Consider the following 24,210-nt stretch of genomic DNA (forward strand, 5'->3'; position numbering starts at 1 on the left):
AGAAGGGAGTTACAAATATGGAAACCTGTGGTACTCTATTGCAAGTGGATGTACTGGCATGAATTCATGGCTTCTACTATATATAAAAAGATAGGCCAGGCAAGGTGGCTCATGTCTGTAATCCCAGCACTTTGGGAGGCCAAGGCAGGAGGATTGCTTGATGCCAGGAGTTCAAGACCAGCCTGGGCAACATAGTGAGACTCTGTCTCTACCAAAAAAAAAAAATAAATAAAATTAGAAGGGTGTGGTGAAGTGCACCTATAGTCCTATCTACTCAATAGGCTGAAGCAAGAGAATCACTTGAACCCAGGACTTTGAGGCTGCAATGAGCTATGTGTCACTGCACTCAAGCCCAGATGACAACAAAGCAAAAAAAAAAAAAAAAAAAAGATATAAAATATACATGTAAATGTGTGTATATGAGTATACATAAATATAGTCCCTTTCCCTGTCCATTGAGAGCACTTAAGAACAGTGAAACTACAAAGCTTCTAGATATTAACTTCTAAATATTATTCTCCATTTAAAAGAACCAGGCTCCTTGAAGAAATGGTTTACTCCAAGTTGGGCATGGTGGCTCATTCCTATAATCCCAGCACTTTGGGAGGCTGAGGCGGGTGGATCATTTGAGGCCCACCTCAGCCTCAAGTGTCTGAGACCAAGCCTGGCCAATATGGCGAAACCCCATCTCTACTAGAAATACAAAAATTAGGCAGGGATGGTGTCGCACGCCTGTAGTCCCAGCTACGGAAGTGGCTATGGCATGAGAATTGAAAAGTATGAGTCGGGAATATTTTGCTTTGTCAGAAAGCAAGGAAGTGCTCACAGAATGAAGAGGATATCTTCAAAGGATATAGTAGTCATCTTGAAGGGGTTTCCATTAGCCAAATCTGGGACAAGTGAGCATAAAAATAATAATATTAGATTATGACCCATTTAAAAACAGAAATTCATGAGTCCATTCTGGTATTAAATAAATAAATTGAAAGTCTGGTGACAAATGGGATATTCATGTAGTTTCAAAGTGCTTCTCTCCAAAAACACTTATAAATTACAAGGTTGAAAGAAAAGATCACCTATATAATGGAAAAGCCTGTTTGATATCACTGTAACTGATGAAGTTACATGTGATCATCATCAGTAATGGGCCAAACAAAAATTATGTGCCTTCTGATAGTGAGTAGAACACAGCATCACTTCTGTGATATTCCTGCCAAATATGCAAAACACGAATCAAACCATGAAGAAACAACCAAACTTCAATTTGCAGGGATACTCTACAAAGCAGCTGGCATATTATCCTTCAAAGTTTCAAGGTCATGAAAGACTGAGAAACTGTTCCAGACTGAAAGAGAGGAAAGAGACATGACAATTAAAAGCAATGTGTGATTCTGAACCAAAATCTCTTGTGTTAAAGAACATCACTGAAGCAACTGGAGAAACCTGAATGGGGTCTGAAGATTGAGCAGTAGTAATGTATCAGTGTTGATTTCCTGGTTTTGATGATTTTATTGTGAAGGCAGGGCACATACTCTAACGCATAGGAGAGGGATAGAGCATCATGTCAGCAACTTACTCTCAAAACTTACAGAAAAAAAAGTTTTTTGTGCTGTATTGCAACTTTTTTGTAAGTTTGATAGTGTTTTTTAAAAACGCTAACTATGAAACTTTCAACTGCATGCTGAAAGGATTCTTAACGGTGGTGGGGAAGAAAGAAAGAAAACTAGCTCAAAGCTTTCACATGAGCAACCTTCATGTGGGAACATCTTTTAGTCACTACACAGCTAGATGGCTTTTGATTTGGTAAACTAAAAGGCAAAAGGTCTTGATCCACTGAACCTTTTAAACCCTCTGACATTTAAATAGCTCTCAGTATTTTTTAAGTGTCCTTTGTGTACTGTAAATAACACCAGAAGAAACTGAGTGTAGTTTCTAAGAGAAAAATGAGATTCTGACTACCTTAGCATTCATAACTTAAAAGGGATAGGAAAACCATCTATGATCAGGCCACGTGAAAAGTCTTCTTAGCTACTAAAAAATAGTTAAAACACAATGACAAGATCGATTGAAGTACATTTCCCCAATAAACTTCAAGGACTTTATAAGAACATGAAACCTATTCAAAGATAGGAATGCATAGACGGTGAAGGAACTCCCAGCTGAAGACCAGAAACTTGATATTTCTAAATGCAGCAAAAAGTCTTAGTTTTCAATAAATCATTTTGTAGTTTCTTTACATTTCAGTGCCCCCTAACAAACCCACAAAAAGTTTCCATTTGATGGGGTCTACTGTGGTCTTTTTAATGTGCAGGCAGTCAACATAGCTTTGAAATATTTTCCAAAAGAATACTCTACAAAGCTAAGTAGGAAGAGTCTCTATATTGCTTTTGATGGACATATAGTTTCCTGTATTGATGTTCATATATATCCGGGGCAAATGATGGAAGAATCTTGGAGGGGGTTAATTTTGTTGAAATATTAATCTAATCAATTTTCTACATTTCTCCTGTTATTTGAATGGGGAAAGCATGCTCCTGCCTCAAGGCCTTTGCATTTACCTTCCCTACTAATTGTAACGCTTTCCTCCTAGAAGCCACTCGGCTCAATTTCTCTTTTCATCCAGGTATCTGCTTAAAAGTCACCTTTTCAAACAAGCTTTACCTAATTACCCTACGTAAAATGTCATCCTTCCTTGTCATTTTCTTTTTTTTTTTTTTTTTTGAGACAGAGTTTCGCTCTTGTTACCCAGGCTGGAGTGCAATGGCGCGATCTTGGCTCACCACAACCTCCGCCTCCTGGGTTCAGGCAATTCTCCTGCCTCAGCCTCCCGAGTAGCTGGGATTACAGGCACGTGCCACTATGCCCAGCTAATTTTTTGTATTTTTAGTAGAGACGGGGTTTCACTATGTTGACCGGGATGGTCTCGATCTCTCGACCTCGTGATCCACCCGCCTCGGCCTCCCAAAGTGCTGGGATTACAGGCTTGAGCCACCGCGCCCGGCTTTCCTTGTCATTTTCTTTCCTTTTACCTTGCTTTATTTTTCTTCATAAAATTTCTTTATTATCACCATTGTTCATTTTTTAAAATCTGTCTTTCCCACCAGAATGTAAACTCCATGAGAACAGGGATGTTGTCTGTTTTGTATTGCTGTATCTTCAGCCCCCACACTAGTGCCTGCTCATGATGCATACTCAATAAGTATTTGTTGAATGAACAAGTGAAGTTTCATATCTCTATTGTTGATCCCTATAAACACTCTAGATCAAGGTTTGCAAACTATGGCTCACTGCCTGTTATTGTACTGCCTGTGAACTAAATGGTTTTTACATTTTAAAATGGTTTTTAAAAATGAGAATAATACTATTTTTTATTTATTTATTTATTTTTTTTTTTTTTTGAGACGGAGTTTCGCTCTTGTTACCCAGGCTGGAGTGCAATGGCGCGACCTCGGCTCACCGCAACCTCCGCCTCCTGGGTTCAGGCAATTCTCCTGCCTCAGCCTCCTGACTAGCTGGGATTACAGGCACGCGCCACCATGCCCAGCTAATGTTTTGTATTTTTAGTAGGGACGGGGTTTCACCATGTTGACCAGGACGGTCTCGATCTCTTGACCTCGTGATCCACCCGCCCCAGCCTCCCAAAGTGCTGGGATTACAGGCTTGAGCCACCGCGCCCGGCCGAGAATAATACTATTTCATGGCACTTGAACATTTTATAAAATTCAAATTGCAGTGTTTATTAGTATAGTTTTATTGGAGGCTAGACACGGTGGCTTATCCCTGTAGTCCCAGCACTTTGGAGGGCTGAGGTGGGCAGGTCACTTGAGGTCAGGAGTTCGAGACCAGCTTGGCCAACATGGTGGAACTCTGTCTTTACTAAAAATACCAAAAAAAAAAAAAAAAAAAATTAGCCAGACTTGGTGGCAGGCACCTATAATTCCAGCTACTCAGGAGGGTGAGGTAGGAGAATCACTTGAACCCCAGAGGCGGAGGTTGCAGTGAGCTGAGATGGCTCCATTGCACTCCAGCCTGGGTGACAGGACAAGACTCCGTTCCCACCACCACCCCAACAAAAAAAAAAAGGTTTTACTGGAACACAGCTAAACCCATTCATTTACATATTTTCTATGGCTGCTTTTGTACTGTATCAGCCAACTGAGTAGCTGTGACAGAGACCATATGATCTGCAAAGCCTAAAATGTTCACTATTTAGTCCTTTACAGAAAAACCTTATGGAACTCTGTTCTAGGTCTATTACTAATACTTCTATGGTTGCTTTCCAAACCCTGTGTTGGAATTTCAAGAGAAAGTTGTGGTTTTCATTGATGCAGTAATCAAAGAAATAAAGAATTTAGACAGCACCTTTCATACAAAGCACTTCACAAATGTCACTGATTGAAAAATTAATGTGACTTTTCAGAGGGTAAAAATATTCACCACATGATGCCAAATATCCAGATAAAATATTTTAAAATGAACATACATGTTTGTACACAAATATATACTTAGCATCATGTTTTCATCATGAGTTTTTGGTATCATTAGATAAAACGATTTTCTTATCTCATTTAAAAGCCAAAGTTGTAATCTAGCAGAAAACTCTAGTTAACACCTATTTCATTTGTCTGTCTGCTCTTCCCACAACTAAATAACCAATCTCCTGTTATAAGGTTTAATTAAAACATAAGTGTTTTCATTCACACCTTATCTCTTAGATAACACATCTTCTAAAGGACGCAACTGTTCACTCTGTTACTGAGATAGCTGACATATATATTAGACTGTAGAAGTTAAAGGTTATTTCTTTACAGTGTTTCACAGCACTGTCCCATTCATAGCTATTCGTAGCCATACTAGCAATCTCAAATTGTTTTCTACCATCATGGAAAATAAGACTTTATCACATGCTTACTGAGAGATGACAATTTCAAATTTGTTTTTAGGCTTTTAGATTCTCTTTTCATTGACAACAATACTATATAAATTTTTTCACCAGTAAGTTTTTTTAGGATACCAAAGTTGTATTTTTTTTTTTCAGAGATTCTAACATTTCATGTGCTGTAAAATGAAAGGAGACAGATTACAAATAAAATTGAGGCCTGGCGCGGTGGCTCACGTCTGTAATCCCAGCACTTTAGGAGGCCAAGGCGGGCCAATCACCTGAGGTCAGGAGTTCAAGACCAGCCTGACCAACATGGAGAAATCCTGTCTCTACTGAAAAACACAAAATTAGCCAGGCGTGGCAGCGCATGCCTGTAATCCCAGCTACTCCGGAGGTTGAGGCAGGAGAATCCCTTGAACCCAGGAGGCAGAGGTTTCGGTGAGCCAAGATCATGCCATTGCACTCCAGTCTGGGCAATAAAAGCAAAACTCTATTTCAAATATAAATAAGTAAAATAAATTAGAATTTAAACTTGGAAATGGCAGGAGACTAGTTAGTTGAGATTTCATGAAAGTTCACATATGAAAGCTTTACCTATAAGTTCAGATATAAATTATCTATGAACAAAACCAAATATTTACATTAGCAACAAAAATGTGGAATCATGTTTTAAATTTGAATGAGTATAAAGTTGCCTTTATTTCTACTACTGTACTATTAAATAATTACCATTCAGTTAAGAATATTAGCTAAAAAATTTTTCCTCTTAATTTCAGATATCAGATTTCTACTCTGGTCTGTCTTCCCAGTAGGAAGTATAAGCACTAACTATAAACCTACTGGTCTGTTTTCCCAATAGGAAGTATAAGCACTCAAGGAAAGCAAAATGTCAAATCTCAGAAAGAATCCTGTATTGAGTTTGCCAGCTGCCAGCACCTCTGGTGTCTGACAGCTGCCAGAAAGCTGCTCTGAATGTTGATATTTCATTCTGTCTTTTGTTGTTGTTGTTGTTTTTGAGACGGAGTTTCGCTCGTTACCCAGGCTGGAGTGCAATGGCGCGATCTCAGCTCACCACAACTCCACCTCCTGGGTTCAGGCAATTCTCCTGCCTCAGCCTCCTGAGTAGCTAGGATTACAGGCACACGCCACCATGCCCAGCTAATTTTTTTTTTTTTTTTTTTTTTTTTTTTTTGTATTCTTAGTAGAGACAGGGTTTTACCATGTTGACCATGATGGTCTCGATCTCTTGACCTTGTGATCCACCTGCCTTGGCCTCCCAAAGTGCTGGGATTACACGCGTGAGCCACTGCGCCCAGCCTCATTCTGTCTTTACAATAGTAAATGGTGTCCTTTATACCCATACCTCTTTTAAAAAAAAGAAAAAATTTCTCTTATCTAAAATGTTTACTTTTACTTTTTCACTAAAAGTTTTAGAAACTGAGGCAGTGATTACAAGAATGTTTTCACAACTTCACCATTAACACCTGGGACCGTAAATGTGGCAGAGAAGTGTTAGCTGTCATTTCTACAAAATCCTTTATCAGTTCACTTTATCACCATCATACGTATATAATCATTCCTCAAATTCCATCAGCAAAAGAACAGCTCTGTAGGATGAAAAATGATCCCTATACTCAATGAAATTAGCATATTAGCATTGAAATTATTATACTAACTAGCTTACCTCACCTTCCTCTGCCATCTGATGTTTGAACGTCCTCTAGTATCCCCCTACTTGGGTTGTAGAGCCTCTGCTTGAACACTTTGAATAATACAGAGGTTATTCCTTTCCATTTCAGAAAAACTCTAGTAGTTAAAAGCATTCTTTCTTAAATATAGCTGAACTCAAATTTCCTGAAATGTCTATTTCAGGTCCTAGTTCAGCTTTCTGGGAACATACAGGATAAGTTATAGCTCAGATGTTACCAATCAGTTTCCTGACATGGTGAGAACTTTCTTCTGAACCTGTTTTTGTTTGCCTTGTGGCTCTGCAAAAACGTGGCATCAAGTACTCGGCCTAATGGTGCAATGAGATTTTTTTCTCACAGCATTTCTGGGTGAGAAATAAGGGCAATGGTATTTATTATTTTCCCCATTTTACAGACAAAATCCAAGACACAAATAATGACAAAAAACATAAAGACCAGTAATTGCTTGAGGGCACAAAGTCAGTGACACATTGAAAAGAGAAGCAGGATTTGTCTCTTGAGTTTTACTGTTGCTTCAGAGAATTTAAATCATATTTCAAATGCCTTCCTATATAGGTTATAGATTTTAGAAGGCCAGAGCTAGAAGAGATTTTAGATCCAATTAATTTCAAACACCTCAACTGACTGTGTGTTATTGCTGATTGAGGGGAAAGGAAGATAAGAACAAAGTCATGCATTAAAGTGAGAGTAATCCCTTCGATCATGAAATATTTCCTTCCCTATTTCCTTGGACTAAGGTAAATGTTAAGAAACATCAAGACTACTTGTTTAAAAATACCAGATCAAATATAACCATATTACTATTCCAGTTCTTCCTACCCTCCCCACTTTAAAAAAAATTAAAGCATTCAATTTTTTCCCCTAGATTAAGTGTTTAATGAGGAAATTGTAGACTGTGGGGCATAGGTGAATTGCTGACAACTGTAGTTAAAACAACAAAGTCGGTGTCTAGTGCTATTTTCCTTAAAAGGTCAGTTACCCTTAAGTTGTAGAAAAAATATATATATTCCAATTTTACCTTGTATATCACATTCTACCAAATGAACATGCAGAGAGAAAAGGAAAAATGGGCATTCCATGTCATTGCTACTTTAAAAAGATGTTTCTGATAAAATGAATCCAACATATTGAAATGAAGACTTGTTTTATAACTGCAAAATGCCTAGTTTTGTAACTAAAATAGCTGGAGTCAAAAATAGAAGTATCAATTTTGAAGTGGGCAACAGAGCTAAATATGAAAGTTAAAATAATCAAACTTCTGGAGAGAAAAACAGAATATTTTCATGGTCCTGGAGTCGGTAAAGATTAATTTTTTTTTTTTTTCCTAGAGATAGGAAAACTCCCACTCTGTTGCACAGGCTGGAATGCATTGACATACATAACTCACTGCAGCCCTGAACTCCTGGGCTTAAGTAATCTGCCCACCTCAGCTTACTGAGTAGCTAGGACTACAGGCATGCATCACCACCTTCAGCTAATTAAAAAAATTTTTTTTTGGAGAGATGGGGTCCATTATGTTGCCTGGGCTGGTCTTAGAATTCTTGATCTTGAGTGATCCTCCCACCTCATCCTCCCAAAGTGCTAGGATTACAGGTGGGAGCCACTGTGCCCAGGAAATTCTTCATCAAGATATAAGCACCACTTAGTAACCAAAAAAAGCTGATAAATTAATCTTCATTAAAATTAAGAATTCTATTCATCAAATGGATTAAGAAAAATAAACAAGTTACATACTGGATTAAGAAAAATAAACAAGTTACAGAAAGTATTTGTATTACACATCCGACAAAGTACACATTCCTGGCCAGGTGTGGTGGCTCACGCTTGTAATACCAGCACTTTAGAATGCCGAGGTGGGTGAATCACCTGAGGTTAGGATTTCGAGACCAGCCTGGCCAACATGCTGAAACTGTCTCTATTAAAAAATATACAAAACTTAGCCAGGTATGGTGGCAGGTGCCTGTAATCCCAGCTACAGGAGGCTAAGGCAGGAGAATCACTTGAACCTGGGAGGCAGAGGTTGCAGTGACCAGAGATCACGCCACTGCACTCCAACCTGGGAAACAGAGTGAGACCCCATCTCAAATAAATAAATAAATAAACCCCACATTCCCAAAATATAAAAATGCCTGCAAAATCAACAAGAAAAGACAACCCAATTAAAAAAAAATCCAGCTGGGTGCCATGACTCACGCCTGTAATCCCAGCACTTTGGGAGGCCAAGGTAGGTGGATCACCTGAGGTCAGGAGTTTGAGACCAGCCTAGCCAACATGGTGAAACCCTGTCCCTACTAAAATCACAAAAATTAGCTGGGCACGGTGGTGGGCACCTGTAACCCCAGCTACTCAGGAGGCTGAGGCAGGAGAATAGCTTGAACCCAGGAGGTGGAGGTTGCAGTGAGCCAAGATCGCACCACTGAACTCCAGCCTGGGTAACAGAGCGAAACTCCATCTCATAAAACAAAACAAAACAAAACCCTAAATGACCAGAAGACCTTAGATACTTCGGGAAAGAGGATATCCAAATGGCAATAAACATAAGACAATGAATGTAGTTACTCATTAGGAAAATGCAAATTAAAACCGCAATGAAATACCACTCACTACACACCCATAAGAATGGCAAAAATTTGCAAATATGTAGGGCATACTTGGAGGAAAAAAAAAGAATGGCAAAAATTAAAAAAGGCTGATAATAGCAAGTGTTAACAAAAAGACATAGAACAAGTGGAATTCTCAGACATTGCTAGTGGGAGGGTAAACTGATCCAACCACTTTGGAAACTCTTTGGCAATATGTATCAAAGCTAAACATACACCTACATTAGAACCCAGAAGTAGTAGTTCTAGGGGTGTGTGTGTGTGGAGAGAGAGAGAGAGTCTTGCTCTGTCACCTAGGCTGTAGTACAGTAGGATGATAATGGCTCATTGCAGCCTTCACCTCCCAGTATTGGGACTACAGGCCCTCATCACCACACCTGGCTAATTTTTGTACTTTTTTTGTAGAGACAGGGTTTCACCATGTTGCTCAGGGTGGTCTTGAACTCCTGGGCTCAAGTCATCTGCCCGCCTCAGTCTCCCAAAGTGCTGGAAATTGCATGAGTCACCATGACTGGCCGCCTAGGTATATATTCAAGAGACATGAATACACACATGTCCACCAAAAGACATACATAAGAATGTCTGTAATACAGTCAAACACTGGAAACAATCAATTGTCCATCAATGGCAGAAGGTATAACTTGTGGTATGTTCATACGATTCAATAATAAAAGAGAATGAACTACTAATAAAAATAACAACAGATGAATCTCAAAAATCTATTGAGGAAAAGAAGCTAGACCCCAGAAAAGCATATACTGTATAATTAATTTACATGAAATTCAAAAACAGGAAAACGATCTATGAGGATAGAAGTCTGAATAGTGATTAATTTGGGGCAAAGGGGGAAATTCACAATAAATGGACACAAGGAAACCTGAGGTGATGCAATTGTTCCATATGTTGATCAGGAAGGTTGTACAAAGGTGAAAAATAATAAAGCTATATACAAAAGATGTGCACTTTAATTGTATGTTATTCCTTAATTTAAAAAAAAAATCCATTGAACACTCATACATCCCCAAATATCTAAATCCTAAACCCAAGAAATGCAATTATAACAGTATCTTCTTGCTTTTGAAAAAACTTTGAATTTCAAGAGTTTCTCATGATTCTGCTACAGAACTTTTATAAGTTGCATCTACACCAACCAATCACTCAATGAGCTCCATATATAGCTTTAAAAATCACGTGGTATGGAAATTGATTTACATGTCATGTATGAACTAAATATGAAGATATTTTCAGTGATCACGAATTCCCCAAACTTCCCAGCGAACTGGGATTTCAAAATGTTTCAATATTGGTATTTTTCTTTCAATAAAGTTAAGCTACTGATAGCATAAATGTCACTCATCTTTGGAAAACAAAAACAAACAAAAAAACTCTCTTTTAATCCACATTTCCTTCCAGCAACATCCTACTGATTTCTCTTCTTCACCCTCACAGCTAAACTTCTGGAAAAAATGGTCTGTAATCAACGTTTCTACTTCCTCTATTCCCATTCCCGCTTTAACCACTTCGATTTGGTTTCTATCACTACCACTCCACAGAAACCACTTTTGTCAAGGCCACTAGCAAGTGTTATGTCGCCAAAACCAACCACACTCTTTGTCCTTATCTTGCTTGATTTCTCAGCCACATTCAACATAGCTCATCACCCACTCCATCATGAAACATTCTCCTTTCTTGAATTCCGTTATGCCACACTCTGCTGCTGGTTTTCTTACCGTCTCAGTGGCTGCTCTTTCTCTTTTGCTGGCTTCTTCTCTACCTGACCAAATGAGACATGCCTCCAGGTACTATCCTGAGAGCGCTTCTCTCAATATATTCTCTGTTTAGGTGATCCCATCCATTCCCTTGGCTTTAAATATCATCTATGTGCTGAAGATAGCCAAATTCCTATCACTAGCCAGACCTCTTCTTTAGAGGAGTGATCCCTGACCCTGCCTCCTCCCATTACTCTCCATATTAGCATTCTTGTTATGTCTTTCATAGCACTTAGCACAAATTTAATTATTTCAATTGTTATTACTTGTTCTTTGGTCTGTCTTCCTTACCTTAACAAATTCCATAAGGGCCAAAGCTTTGTCTGCCTTGTTCACCACTGTATTACCAGTATTTTGCATATGTGGCACAAAATAGATATTCAATAAACAGTTTTAGAATGAAGAATGAAAACTTCTGACTTTTGAATTATGTTGTATAATAAATGTTGTATTACAAGATTAATCAAAATCAAATGTTATAAAATTCTCATTGTTGAACTATCTTTTAGAATATTTAAAACAATAAAAAACATATGCTAAGTACATATGTGACGATGACCCACCACTAATGCAATGTATGCTATCAGAGTGATGATAGGTTTTGCTGATACTGTTCAAACTGTAGGCAATACCTTTCAAAAAAAAAATTTTTTTTTTTTTTGAGATGGAGTTTCGCTCTTGTTACCCAGGCTGGAGGGCAATGGCGCGATCTCGGCTCACCGCAACCTCCGTTTCCTGGGTTCAGGCAATTCTCCTGTCTCAGCCTCCTGAGTAGCTGGGATTACAGGCACGTGCCACCATGCCCAGCTAATTTTTATTTTTAGTAGAGACGGGGTTTCACCATGTTGACCAGGATGGTCTCGATCTCTTGACTTCTTGATCCACCCACCTCGGCCTCCCAAAGTGCTGGGATTACAGGCTTGAGCCACCGTGCCCGGCCCCAAAAATTTTTATTTAAAATAAACTCAATTGTAACATAAAGGTGAAATAAATCAAAGTAAATAATACTCTGTATTCCAAAATGTAAATGCACCACAATTATTCCAGAAGATAGAATAATAAGGTAGATAGATGTATTTGTAGAATCACCAAGAATGCAACAGCTAAATGCAGAAGGATGCATGTTGAATCAACTAAAAAATAACAACAAGGAAATAAAATTTAAAAAACAAGACAATAAAGCCATGGATTAAATGAAAAACAAGAATTTAGAGTGTAGAAACCCATGCAAAAATGCTTCATGTTTGAACATAAAATGGAGTTAGAGTCTAGAAGTCATTAGATAGCACAAAATGTCACTATCTTTCAGAAAAGGGAGGTATTCCTCTTAGAATGAGGGATGGCTTCCTAAAGGTGATGCCATTTGAAATAAACCATAATCGATGAGTGAGGATTCCAGCTGGCATGCCTGTGGTGCAATTACAGTGTCGGGAAGTCAGGAGAAGTTGGTTTGGGTTGGAGAGAAAACTAGTCCAATTTTGGACTTGTTGAGTTGGAAGAACTGCATTAGAAAAACGGGGAGGGAGAGAAAGCAATACCTGAACAGGGAACACTAAGCAGTCCAGAGTCACGTTAGAGGACAGAAGATACCACTGGAAAGGTACTGAAGCTACCTTGTGGAGTATCTTAAATGACCAACTAAAAAATATTTAAAACGGTGTTTAGTAGAATAACTTCATATTTTAGGAATATCATTCTGGCAGCAATCCTCAAAACAGATTAAAAGAGGCAAGGCAAGTCGAGCCAGAGTTACTAGTAGGAAAAACATCTAACAGTCTAAATCAGTAGTTTTCAAAATGTGTTCTATGGAATCCAGGGTTGCAGAGCGCTGCCACAGGTGCTGAACTATGACAAGAGGAAGACAGGCTTAGCAGTGGTCTCTTGTTCCTTCTCCAGGTTCTCATTTGAAACATTACACCTGAATCTGATCCGACATAAGATTTTGGTGTAAATGGTGTTCTGTTGCAAAATACAAGTTTTTGTCTTGTTTTCACATCTAGTCCTAATACTTGTTGAAATGTGAGACTAACAGTGAAATACCTCAAGGTCATCAAATAATCATCAAGTATCTCTGTGTAGAGTAGTAGTTAAAAAAGCTATAAGCACTACATGAATTCCTAATATCAACTTGTTCAATCATCATTTGTCCTATTATATAGATTGGATCTCTCTCCCCAAATTGGATTATGTGTAAACATTTTCTAGTTGTTTAGGTCTGGGCAACTACGTCCATACCAGGCCATTGATACTTGCAATGGATATCTGCAAGTCCTTTCAGAATCTCCAAATTCCTTTTACTGAGATGTGCATATTATGCTATTGGCTTGGCACACTTAGAAGCTATGTACTTCTTTGTTCATCCCGGTGTCCCAGCCCTACTAATTCAAATCTGAAAAATTAGCCAGATGGTGTTGGTGTTCACCTGCAATCCCAGCTACTCAGGAGGCTGAGGCAGGAGTGCTTCACCTTATTATTTCAGAATTTTTTTTTTTTTTTTTTTTTTTTGAGATGGAGTTTCACTCTTGTTACCCAGGCTGGAGTGCAATGGTGCCATCTCAGCTCACTGCAACCTCCGCCTCCTGGGTTCAGGCAATTCTCCTTCCTCAGCTTCCTGAGTAGCTGGGATTACAGGCACGCGCCACCATGCCCAGCTAGTTTTTTGCATTTTTAGTAGAGACAGGGTTTCACCATGTTGACCAGGTCTCGGTCTCTTGACCTCGTGATCCACCCGCCTCGGCCTCCCAAAGTGCTGGGATTACAGGCTTGAGCCACCGCGCCCAGCCTTTCAGAATAGTTTTTAATTAAACTATTCCCAGAAACTTGAGAAATGATGATAAATAATATTTCCTTCAAAGTTGAATCACACAAATATTCAACATTCTTTTTATTTAATTCTGAACATAAAAATCAAATAAAAAGTGTCCCAACCTTATCATAAGCGTTTAAAAGATTTATAATATACAATCATGATGTAACATGTATTATAATATACAATGTATATTGTATATGTACAATATAACAAGTATATTATAAATCTTTTAAATGCTTGTAAGGTTATATGTTACATGTCCTTGTTAGTGAGTAGTTGATTACCATACTGTGACAAAAGCATGTCCCAAGTACCTGAGCCTGAGCCTTTATAGGCACTTAATTAAGTACAGGGAATAAGACAGTAATATTCTTCTTTTTTTTTTTTTTTTTTTTAACACGGAGCCTAGCTCTGTTGCCCAAGCTGGAGTGCAGTGATGTGATCTCTTACTGCAACCTCTGCCTCCCAGATTCAAGCAATTCTCCTGCCTCAGCCTCCTGAGTAGCTGGGATTATGGCTCGTGCCACCACGCCTGGCTAATTTTTGTATTTTTAGTAGAGACGAGGTTTCACCATGTTGGCCAGGCTGGTCACAAACTGTTAGTAATATTCTTACTTAAATAATTTTACAGCCGAGCGCGGTGGCTCATGCCTGTAATCCCAGCACTTTAGGAGGCCGAGGCAGGTGGATCACCTGAGGTCAGGAGTTCCGAGACCAGCCTGGTCAACATGGTGAAACCCTGTATCTACTAAAATTACAAAAATTAGCCAGGCGTTGTGGCAGTCACCTGTAATCCCAGCTACTTGGGAGTCTGAGGCAGGAGAATCCCTTGAACCTGGGAGACGGAGGTTGCAGTGAGCTGAGATTGTGCCACTGCACTCCAGCCTGGGTGACAAAAGCAAGACTCTGTCTCAAATAATAATAATTTTACATGAGAAAATATGCACAGGAGAAAAAATACCAGTACAATACCACAATTTTATTCATTATGTTTATAAAATTTTAATATTTGGCAAAAAAGTCTCATTTTGAGGTCAGGGGATAAATTTTTCCACTGATAATCTTCAATACTTTAAAGTTTGGAATTTTATGTGAAATTCGAATAAAATTCAAATCAAGTTGGCCCCTGAAGCATATTTGTGGAACTGCCTACACTGTATGCAAGCAAAAAAATCAACTATTAGTGACTGTTAGCAGTTTAGATCAAGGGATTTCTTAACTAAGTCACAGAGGTAGATGACAGCAAAAATGATTACTTGTTAAATATTATAAAAAGTAGTTACTTCCATTTTTCATACTGGACAATATTTCCCATCAGTTATGATGTAATTCCATATCCATAAAAATGTTATAGGTTGGTGAGAGTGATCTTTTTCTCATCTCCACAGACTACCCTAGGAAACAGGAAATTGTTCTGATGTGCCAAATATTCTGGTAAATTAATAGTCTCTCTAACAGACATTACTTCTTAAATGAACTGATGTTTCTATGATAGAGAATTCAAATTAAGTGAAGTTATGGTCAACAATTTTAAGAATCAAAACATCTATTGTGAAGAAAAGATTTATTGTGGAAACTGTAGTGCTTCACTAAAATAAAGAATGTACCAAAATTATTAAATAAAGCCAAAAGTTAGAAGGTATTGTGTCCTGTGGGGGGCATGGATTAGAAAAATGGCATTATTTACCTGCTGGATTTAGCCAACACTTCAGTCTCTTCTACTAAACCTTTAACAGTACCTTTAACAAATTAACCAGTGAAATTTACCAGTTTCAATGTCTTTATTTTCCTTCCTCCCTTTACCATAAAAGCTGGGCAAAGTAAAGAGTCAAATGACCAAACACACAGGCAACTCATTCATTAATTTATTTAACAAATGTGATTGCCGTCCTACTATGTGTTGGGATCCCTAGCTATTCTTGGTGGCACATGCCTTTAGTCCCGGCTACTCAAGAGGATGAGGTGGGAGGATTACTTGAGCCCAGGAGTTTGAAACCAGCCTGCAATGTAGAGAGACCCCCACCTCAAATAATTTAAAAAAGAGAGATCCCTAAACTTTGCAAATTAACAGTCTAGAAGGGGCTACAGCTGTATTACTTCACCAAAATAAACAAGAAACCTAGTTAAAAGAGTAAAAAAATAACGGTTTTTATACTGTTTCATCAAGACACTATTGAAATGTTTTCTATTTCTTATTTTAAAAGTTTCTTCCATTGGCCGGGCATTGGTGGCTCATGCCTATAACCTTAGCACTTTGGAAGGCCAAGGCAGGAGAATCTTTTGGGCTCAGGAGTTCAAGACCAACCTGGGTAACACAGTGAAACCCTGTCTCTATTTAAAAAAGAAAGAAAAAAAAGTTTCCTTTGTAAACTCACAAATAACCTGATGTGCCAAAAATTTCATCTCTGAGAACACTACTAAGTACAATTTGTGACATGTTGCCAATTCCATTGTTATAAAAAAACTCACACAGTAAGCTGATTTTAAGTACTGACAATAAGTAGGAAGAGTAATGTTCTTTGTTTCATGTCCATTATCAAGTACCTAGTCTTTTGTTTTTTGTTTTTTGAGACGGAGTCTTGTTCCATCACCCAGGCTGGAGTGCAGTGGTGAGGTCTTGGCTCAATGCAACCTCCGCCTCCCGGGTTCAAGCAATTCTCCTGTCTCAGTCTCCCGAGTAGCTGGGACTACAGGCACCTGCCAACATCAAGTATCTAATTTTAAAATATCTCCTGGATTAGACACATATCTAACATAATATGGTCATATGGCATTGGTATCTAATATAATATGGTAACTCCATATTATTTTTATTTACTATATAACACTTTGGACTTAAATTTGTTGTTGTTGTTGAGACAGGTTCTCACTCTGTTGCTCAAACTGGAGTGCAGTGATTACAGCTCACTGAAGCCTCAAACTCCCAGGTCAAGTAATCCTCCCACCTCAGACTCCCAAGTACTACAGGTGTACAGCACCACACCAGACCAATTTATTTTTACTTTTTTTTTTTTTTTTAATGAAACAGGATAAAAAAAGAAAAAGAAACAAAACAAAACAAAACAAAACAAAAAACAATGAAACAGGCTCTCACCATGTTTCCCAGGCTGGTCTCAATTTCCTGGCCTCAAGGAATCCTCCCACCTCGGCCTCCTAAAGTGCTGGGATTACAGGTGTGAGCCACTATGCCCAGCCCTTAAATTTTTGTTTGTTTGTTTGTTTTTTGAGACAGAATCTCATTCTATCACCAGTTGCCAGGCTGGAGTGCAGCAGCCCATCTTGGCTCACTGTAACTTTTGCCTCCTGGGTTCAGGCAATTCCCCTGCCTCAGCATCCCAAGTAGCTGGGACTACAGGTGCACACCACCATACCCAGCTACTTTTTGTATTTTAGTAGAGATGGGGTTTCACTATGTTGGCCAGGATGGTCTCAATCTCTTGACCTCGTGATCTGCCAACCTTGGCCTCCCAAAGTGCTGGGATTACAGGCGTGAGCCGCCATGCCCAGCCCACCCTTAAATGTTTTAAAGAACTTTTTAATTAAAAAAAAAAAAAAAAACCCTTAAATTTTGGATGCAAAAACAAGATTTCAATTAGGCTGAAAAAATAATTTCAGAATCACTAGGGATAAAAGCATTTTGATGAATTATATAGTAATATTAATAAAGTTATGCACAGATTACTTTTCAAACAATCTACATATATTATAAATAAATTATAATTATTGTTTCATTACTGCATCATTTTTTCAGTGATCCAAAAGGCCTTGGTGTCATCCTTATGAATTTTTTTTTTGAGACAGGGTTTCACTCTGTTGCCCAGGCTGGAGAGCAGTGGCACACTCATGGCTCACTGTAGCCTCGACCTCCCAGGTTCAGGCCATCTTCCCACCTCAGCCTGCCAAGTAGCTGTTACTATAGGCATGTGCTAACACGCCTGGCTAATTTTTGTACTTTTTGTAGAGTCAGGGTTTCACCATGTTGCCCAGGCTGGTCTTAAATTCCTAGGCTCAAGCAATCTGCCCACCTCAGCCTCCCAAAGTGCTAGGATTACAGGCATGAACCACCACTCCTAGCCTCATCCTTATGATTTCTAACTATCATAAATGTATCAGTTAATATAGAGCTAAATAAGCTGGGCGCGGTGGCTCAAGCCTGTAATCCCAGCACTTTGGGAGGCTGAGGTGGGTGGATCACGAGGTCAAGAGATCGAGACCATCTTGGTTAACAAGGTGAAACCCCGTCTCTACTAAAAATACAAAAAATTAGCTGGGCATGGTGGTGCGTGCCTGTAATCCCAGCTACTCAGGAGGCTGAGACAGGAGAATTGCCTGAACCCAGGAGGCAGAGGTTGTGGTGAGCCAAGAGCACTCCAGCCTGGGTAACAAGAGCGAAACTCCGTCTCAAAAAAAAAAAAAAAAAAAAAAGGAGCTAAATTTAATAAAGCCTATACAGAACATTCTATGCCCTTGTGATGTGTAGGGTCTCTTTTCAAAATAATTAATGAATCCTTAGGACAAAAAACATTAATTGAGCACCTACTACTGGCAAGTTTCTGTGTTAATCACTCAGTTCTTCTAATACATGGTCTGGAATTATAGCTGACATGTGAGCCAATTGTCATTGAACATCTATCTAGGCCAGGTGCAGTGGCTCACTCCTATAATCCCAGCACTTGGGAAGGTTGAGGCAGAAGGATCACTTGTGGCCAGTAATTCAAGAACAACCTGAGCAACATAGCAAGACCCCCATTTCTACAAAAAATAAAAAATAATAAATTAGCAGGTCATGGCAGTTTGTACAATAAATTAGCAGGTTATGGTGGTGTATGCCTGTAGTCCCAGCTACTCAAAAGGCCGAGGCAAAAGGATCATTTGAGCCTAGGAGTTTGTGGTAGCCTGAGCAACAGAGCGAGACCTGTCTCTAAAAGAAAAAAAAGTTAGATGTCTGATAAAAGATCTACCAATAATCTTTTAGTCCTAAATAAGGGTATGTATATACATCTATATATAAAAACGAAAAGTTTATAAGACTGTATTTTTAAAGTATCATTCAAAAGTGTATGCTAATTTTATGGCATCATCTATATCTTACTGATTGAGAAAACAAATTCTGCTCATATTCAATGGATATTTTAATGGACTCTGCTTATGTAAATTTAATAGTTAAAATTTGGCTTTGCATGAAAAAATGAAATCATATCCTTTGCAACAACATGGATGCAGCTGAAGGCCATTATTCTTAGTGAATTAACACAGAAGCAGAAAACCAAATACCGCATATTCTCACTTATGAGTGGGAGCTAAACATTGGGTACACGTGGACTGTTATGAATTAATGTGACCCCAAATTAGACACTGGCAACTCCAAAAGGGGGAAGCATGGGAGGAGGGCAAGGGTTGAAAAACTACCTATAGGGTACAACACTCATTATTTGGGTGACAGGATCATTAGAAGCCCAAACCTCAGCATCACACAATATACTTACGTAAGAAACCTATACAAGTACCCCCTAAATCTAATTTTTTAAAAAAATTTGGCTTTAAGTGATAGTCTAGCAAAAAATATCCAGTAACATTTTTGTTTCCCAAGCTTTCTTTTTCAATTATACAATTTAAGTGCTTAAAAAATTACTGACTTTTATCAAAGAATTACTAGCCCCAATCTCCTACTTAAAAAATTTATTTAAATAAAATGCATCACAATAAACATAATAAAGAGTACTTTTTCAGCACTATTTTAATTGAATGCAACAAATTCTGAGGGCCTTCTATGAACCAAAAACTGTCCTTGGCACTTAGTTTACAAAAACAGGACATAGTCTCTGCTCTCCAGAAGCTTAAAGGTCAGAGGGGGAATAAACACCTAAATCAATAAATAATTTCAACACAATGTGATATAAGTATTCACAGAAAGAAGAGGCCTTTAGCCGAGGTAGAGGAACATGAGGGACTGGGTAGGGGTGATCGCCAGAAGGCACTAGGAGGAGGTCATCAGAAGAAGGTCATCGTACAGCCTTCGTGGTGATGATGCCTGAGCAGTCTTGAAAGATGAGTAGGCATAACCAAGCAGAGAATGGGTGAACATAATAGCAAAGACATAGAAGTGTGAAATAGTATATTGGATTATAGGAAGCACAAGCAAGAATTTTGAAAATTTATGTTCTACCAGGATCCCATGGCCTTTCTTTGGCTTTTGGTCCTTAAAACCTTCATATTTCATTCTCTATACGCTCACAATGGAGGGTGAACAAATTCCATCAGCTAGAGGACTTATCTCTGTTAATCTCAACCATCCGGACCTCAACATGGAAAGTGACCTGAAACAACAAACTGCTACTACAAAATCCATGTGGTGAGAAATAGAAGCTGACATCAAGAAGGAGACAAAAATTGTACAATATCCTGGGAATATTTGGTGTAGGGGCATTCAGCTTTACATAGCTCAAAACCCCTGTGAAAATATACTATGGAATAATACATGATCTCATAGAACAGTGACTCAGAATTGCTGAGATAAACCTATCTCTTGTGTACCTTGCTTATAAAGCAGGGGGTTGTTAATAAATATACTTAGAAAAATCTTTACCCAATATTGTTAAAAATAAAAAGGCTTTACATTAAATAGGAAGTCTGCCATTACCTGTGAAATTCATGTTTGTGAACTACCTCATTGCCCAACCATACCAGACAGAAGAGATGTTATAGTACAAATAATAAAATTTGGTGATTCATAAAGAATCTTTGGGTAGAAAATAATTAAAGTTGTGAGAAAAAAAGAAATTAAAATTAAAAAGTTATAGCTTCTGATCTAGTATATGCATTAAAATCTTCATTTCTACATGACAAGATTTCTATTTCAAAAACGTATTCATCTGATATCTTCATACAAAGTCTCAATAAATTAAAAGATAAATGAATTTGTTAAATGACTTCATATGCTGAAGGAATGATATAATAAACTGCACAATAAACTGTTATGAATCAATGGGATCCCCAAATTGAGCAGAAAATAAAGGTATTCCATGCAGTATTCAACTTTCTTACATTGCCAAGAGAAGTATACACTACAGACCAAATCTCTATTCTAGACTGAGATCAAAACAACAAGATGATATAAAAATACTTAGTTTTAAATATCAAAAACATGGGTCAGATTAGTCAATTTTTGGTAGCTATAATGAACTAGATATTTTACCACATCAAATATTCTATCCTCGGGGACCTGACATTAAGACAGCCAAATTCACATAATTAATCTCTTTTTAAAATTTAAATGTTAAAGTTTTTGCATTAAGTATACTCTATACTATCTATCTCCATGAACCTATAAATTTAATCTAATCATGTAACCACAACTTTTTAAAATCACTGATCTATATTCTCTTTCTATTTATAATTTATACATTCTGAATTAAATTCTACACAAGTTTTCATTCTTTTCTTCTTCAGGGAGTCTTCATCCAGGCTTACTAAATATCTGTATTAGTACACCAGTAACCTAAGATATGCTATTTATTTTCTTTATTTCACATTAAATAAATGAATTTGGAAGTATTAACATTTATAAAGAAATACTCCAGTTTCTATGGATTTGCACGATTCTGTACATTATTCTTAACATGTGTTATGGTTAAGTCTAGGAAAAATAGTGTCGAAGTACTGATTTATAATTTCATAAATACAAATTAATCATTTTGTAATAAAGCATAAGAGCTTTTTAACAATTATTTTTCCCATAGTATACAACAACCCGATTTTTCCCCCTTGCTATTAGCCAATAAAATCTTTGTTAAAAGTTACACTTCAATAAACCATTATTTAAATGTTAAAATGCAAAAAAAGGTTTTTTTTACAAACAGTGAATATAATCAGACTCTATAAAATGCAAACATTTTTAAGTTTTTAAACCCTAATAATTAAAAAATTTAAAAGCGTAAAGTTTTTGATATTTTAATAACTTCATATACTCTAAAAATAAAGCTGCTAAAGATCAGTTCATTGTTAGAGATCCTTTCATTACTATGAAGAAAATATCCACAGTCTTCATATTTATCAAAGTAACCTTTTAGTTAGGTGTCAATATCTCATTTTTAACAGAATGAAATTCTGATTTTCTAAATACCACCATACCCCCGGGTTGAGATGCATTAGCCATTTTCAAGGTTTTAGAAACACTTGTTGAGAAGACCACTGAAGAGTTTACAGAAGCAGTGTGAAATTTTAGGTATCCCAAGAAAGCACAGAATAAAAAATGTTTGAGAAGCGAGGATAGTTTTATGACTTTCAAAATTAATTCAAATGAAACTCTTGGTATGAACTGATTTTTGCGTTGGGTAAAGAAGACTCATTAGAAGATCAAGTTCCAAGGGAACTGCAGGTGCCAACCCCGTTCAAATGTACCTTTCCCGTCTAACACCATTTACCCTTGGAAGAAAACAAGTCACTCAGATTAGCCTAATTCCAATGAACACTGAGGCTATACGAAGGAAAAAAATACACAAAAGGGTTGGTTATTCCACCCCAGATTTGCAGCCATTTCAGGGACACCCCTTAAGTGCTCTTCCTCTGCAGACGTAGGGTTAACCCCCCATGTCTGACAACCCTTTAGAAATAAAATTGCAAAGAAGTTAACACTTTCCAAAGAGCGGAGGAAGGACAAGTGAGAATCGACTAGCTTTGCCCTCGGAAATACCTCATATTTACTTTTGACAAAAGAAATAAATAGAAGCAAAACCGAGATTCAGAAGAAACTCTTTCTGCTGCCTGCACCGGTCAAGCTTCTCAAAGACCCCGGAGAAAAGAAGCAGGTTGCAGGCTCACCTTCCATGTCGCCTCTGGGCCGGGCTGGAGCTGCTGCTTTGGCTACCCGGCCTCTCCACGTGCTCCTGCCGTCGCCGGGACACAGCTAGCAGCTGGCGGGAGATTCCCGGCACGGGGAGTCCCCGGGATCCGGCCGCCGCGTCGGCGCAGACTGAAAGGGGCAGGAGCCGGCGACCTGCCGGTAAGCGGGGTTACAGCGGCGCTGGCTGGCGGCGGCTTTAAAGGACGCTGTCCGCGGAATGCCACGGGTTCCGCGCCTCCAGCCCCTTTTTGAATGTCAAACTCAAGGAACCTTGACAGGATGGAAATGGCGCATCACTAGATTGTCTCAAAACGTCTATGTTAGAAGGATAATGGATGAGAAGACTAATATCACACGGAGGGTGGAGGGTCTGCACTGGTTTCTTGGCAAGCTCAAGTTCAAAGACGTTTATCTTAAATTGAAGAAGATCTGCAACTTTTTGTCTAGATTTGGTGATAACAGCTGTGAAAAGTATCCATGAGAACTCACTTCTTTCAAAGTATTTTTTTTCCTTTCTTACTTTTTCATTTCACGTAGTAAAAGGTTTTGGTCCAAGTTTTTAGAAAGACAGTCCGAATGGATTTTGGCACTTTTATCAATCCAACTGTTTGATTTTTGGAAGCAATTATGTCACTTTTGTTTTCCCTCCGGGAACTGCTTGGTTTATTTGCCACCACTCACACAATACTACCCACTCTATATAAATAGAGTGAGTGTTTAATAGAGTGTGTTTATTTTCTCTCAGCCTGCCTTCTTCCAAATAGTCACCTTACAAAAATACGTATATGATGTTTCAGAAAAATAAGCAAAGAAAATAGAGCTAAGGGTGGAAGGTGGGGGTAGTAAGATAGGAAAATTAACTTAAAGATGTTAGTACACAGATATGTACCAGTCAACATCTTTTCCCAACATCCTCCCTACTGTCTTAAAGCACACATTTGACTGCAGAGAGAGGAAAGGGGACATGACCACACAACTGTTTTCAAAGCAGAACTTTTCTTCACATTGAGGTCTAAGGGACATTGTTCAGGTGAGCCCTTCTAAAGATACCCAGTGTTCAGGACAATATACAAATGAGTCTCAAAAGGCCACTGCCACCCTTATTAGAAAATCATATTAGTGTATACAAATATACTTGAGACTTAAGGTTGAGGATTTGTGCATTAGCTGACCATATCAGAAGAAACCCCACTTACAAGTTAAAGTATGCATGCTGTAATTTTATGAATTGTAGTTTTAAACAATAGTGTGTTGTTGGTATAGGTAGTCTATGTGATGTGTGTCTATATATTTAAATGGGTGAAAAACTGCACTGGCTTTAAGCACCACGGTAGCATCTCTATAACTGCATAAGTTGGGAGTACTACAGGATATCCATTTTGGAGAAATATTCTAAACACTAGGTCTAATTTTAGTACTGAAAGGGGAAATTTGTTGTTTGTTAGTTTCTAAAGGCAAAAATAGCACATCAAAAGTAGCAGAAGAGGAACTGTAAAATTTCACAGGGATGGTGAGGATGAAAAGGTATTTGGTTATTAAAAAGTTGTAAGCCTGGTGCAGTGGCTCATGCCTGTAATCCCAGCACTTTAGGAGGCCAAG

General features: G+C 38.2%; 1 protein-coding gene across 3 annotated transcripts in view; it reads right to left on the minus strand.

The window, feature by feature from the left end:
* The window catches only part of IKZF3 (IKAROS family zinc finger 3), a 97,265-nt gene extending 74,367 nt beyond the window's left edge, over positions 1-22,898 (minus strand). The window contains exon 1 of one of the 3 annotated variants that reach the window (XM_010330656.3): positions 22,590-22,898. In XM_010330656.3, coding sequence (XP_010328958.1) covers positions 22,590-22,596 — 7 coding nt within the window. In that variant the 5' untranslated portion in view covers positions 22,597-22,898. The remainder of the gene's footprint in view (positions 1-22,589) is intronic. The other 2 variants (XM_074388698.1, XM_003942839.4) reach the window with 2 other exon arrangements.
* Positions 22,899-24,210: the final 1,312 nt, after the last annotated feature.

This window comes from Saimiri boliviensis, chromosome 17 (assembly GCF_048565385.1).
Source record: "Saimiri boliviensis isolate mSaiBol1 chromosome 17, mSaiBol1.pri, whole genome shotgun sequence".
Taxonomy (NCBI): Eukaryota; Metazoa; Chordata; class Mammalia; order Primates; family Cebidae; genus Saimiri; species Saimiri boliviensis.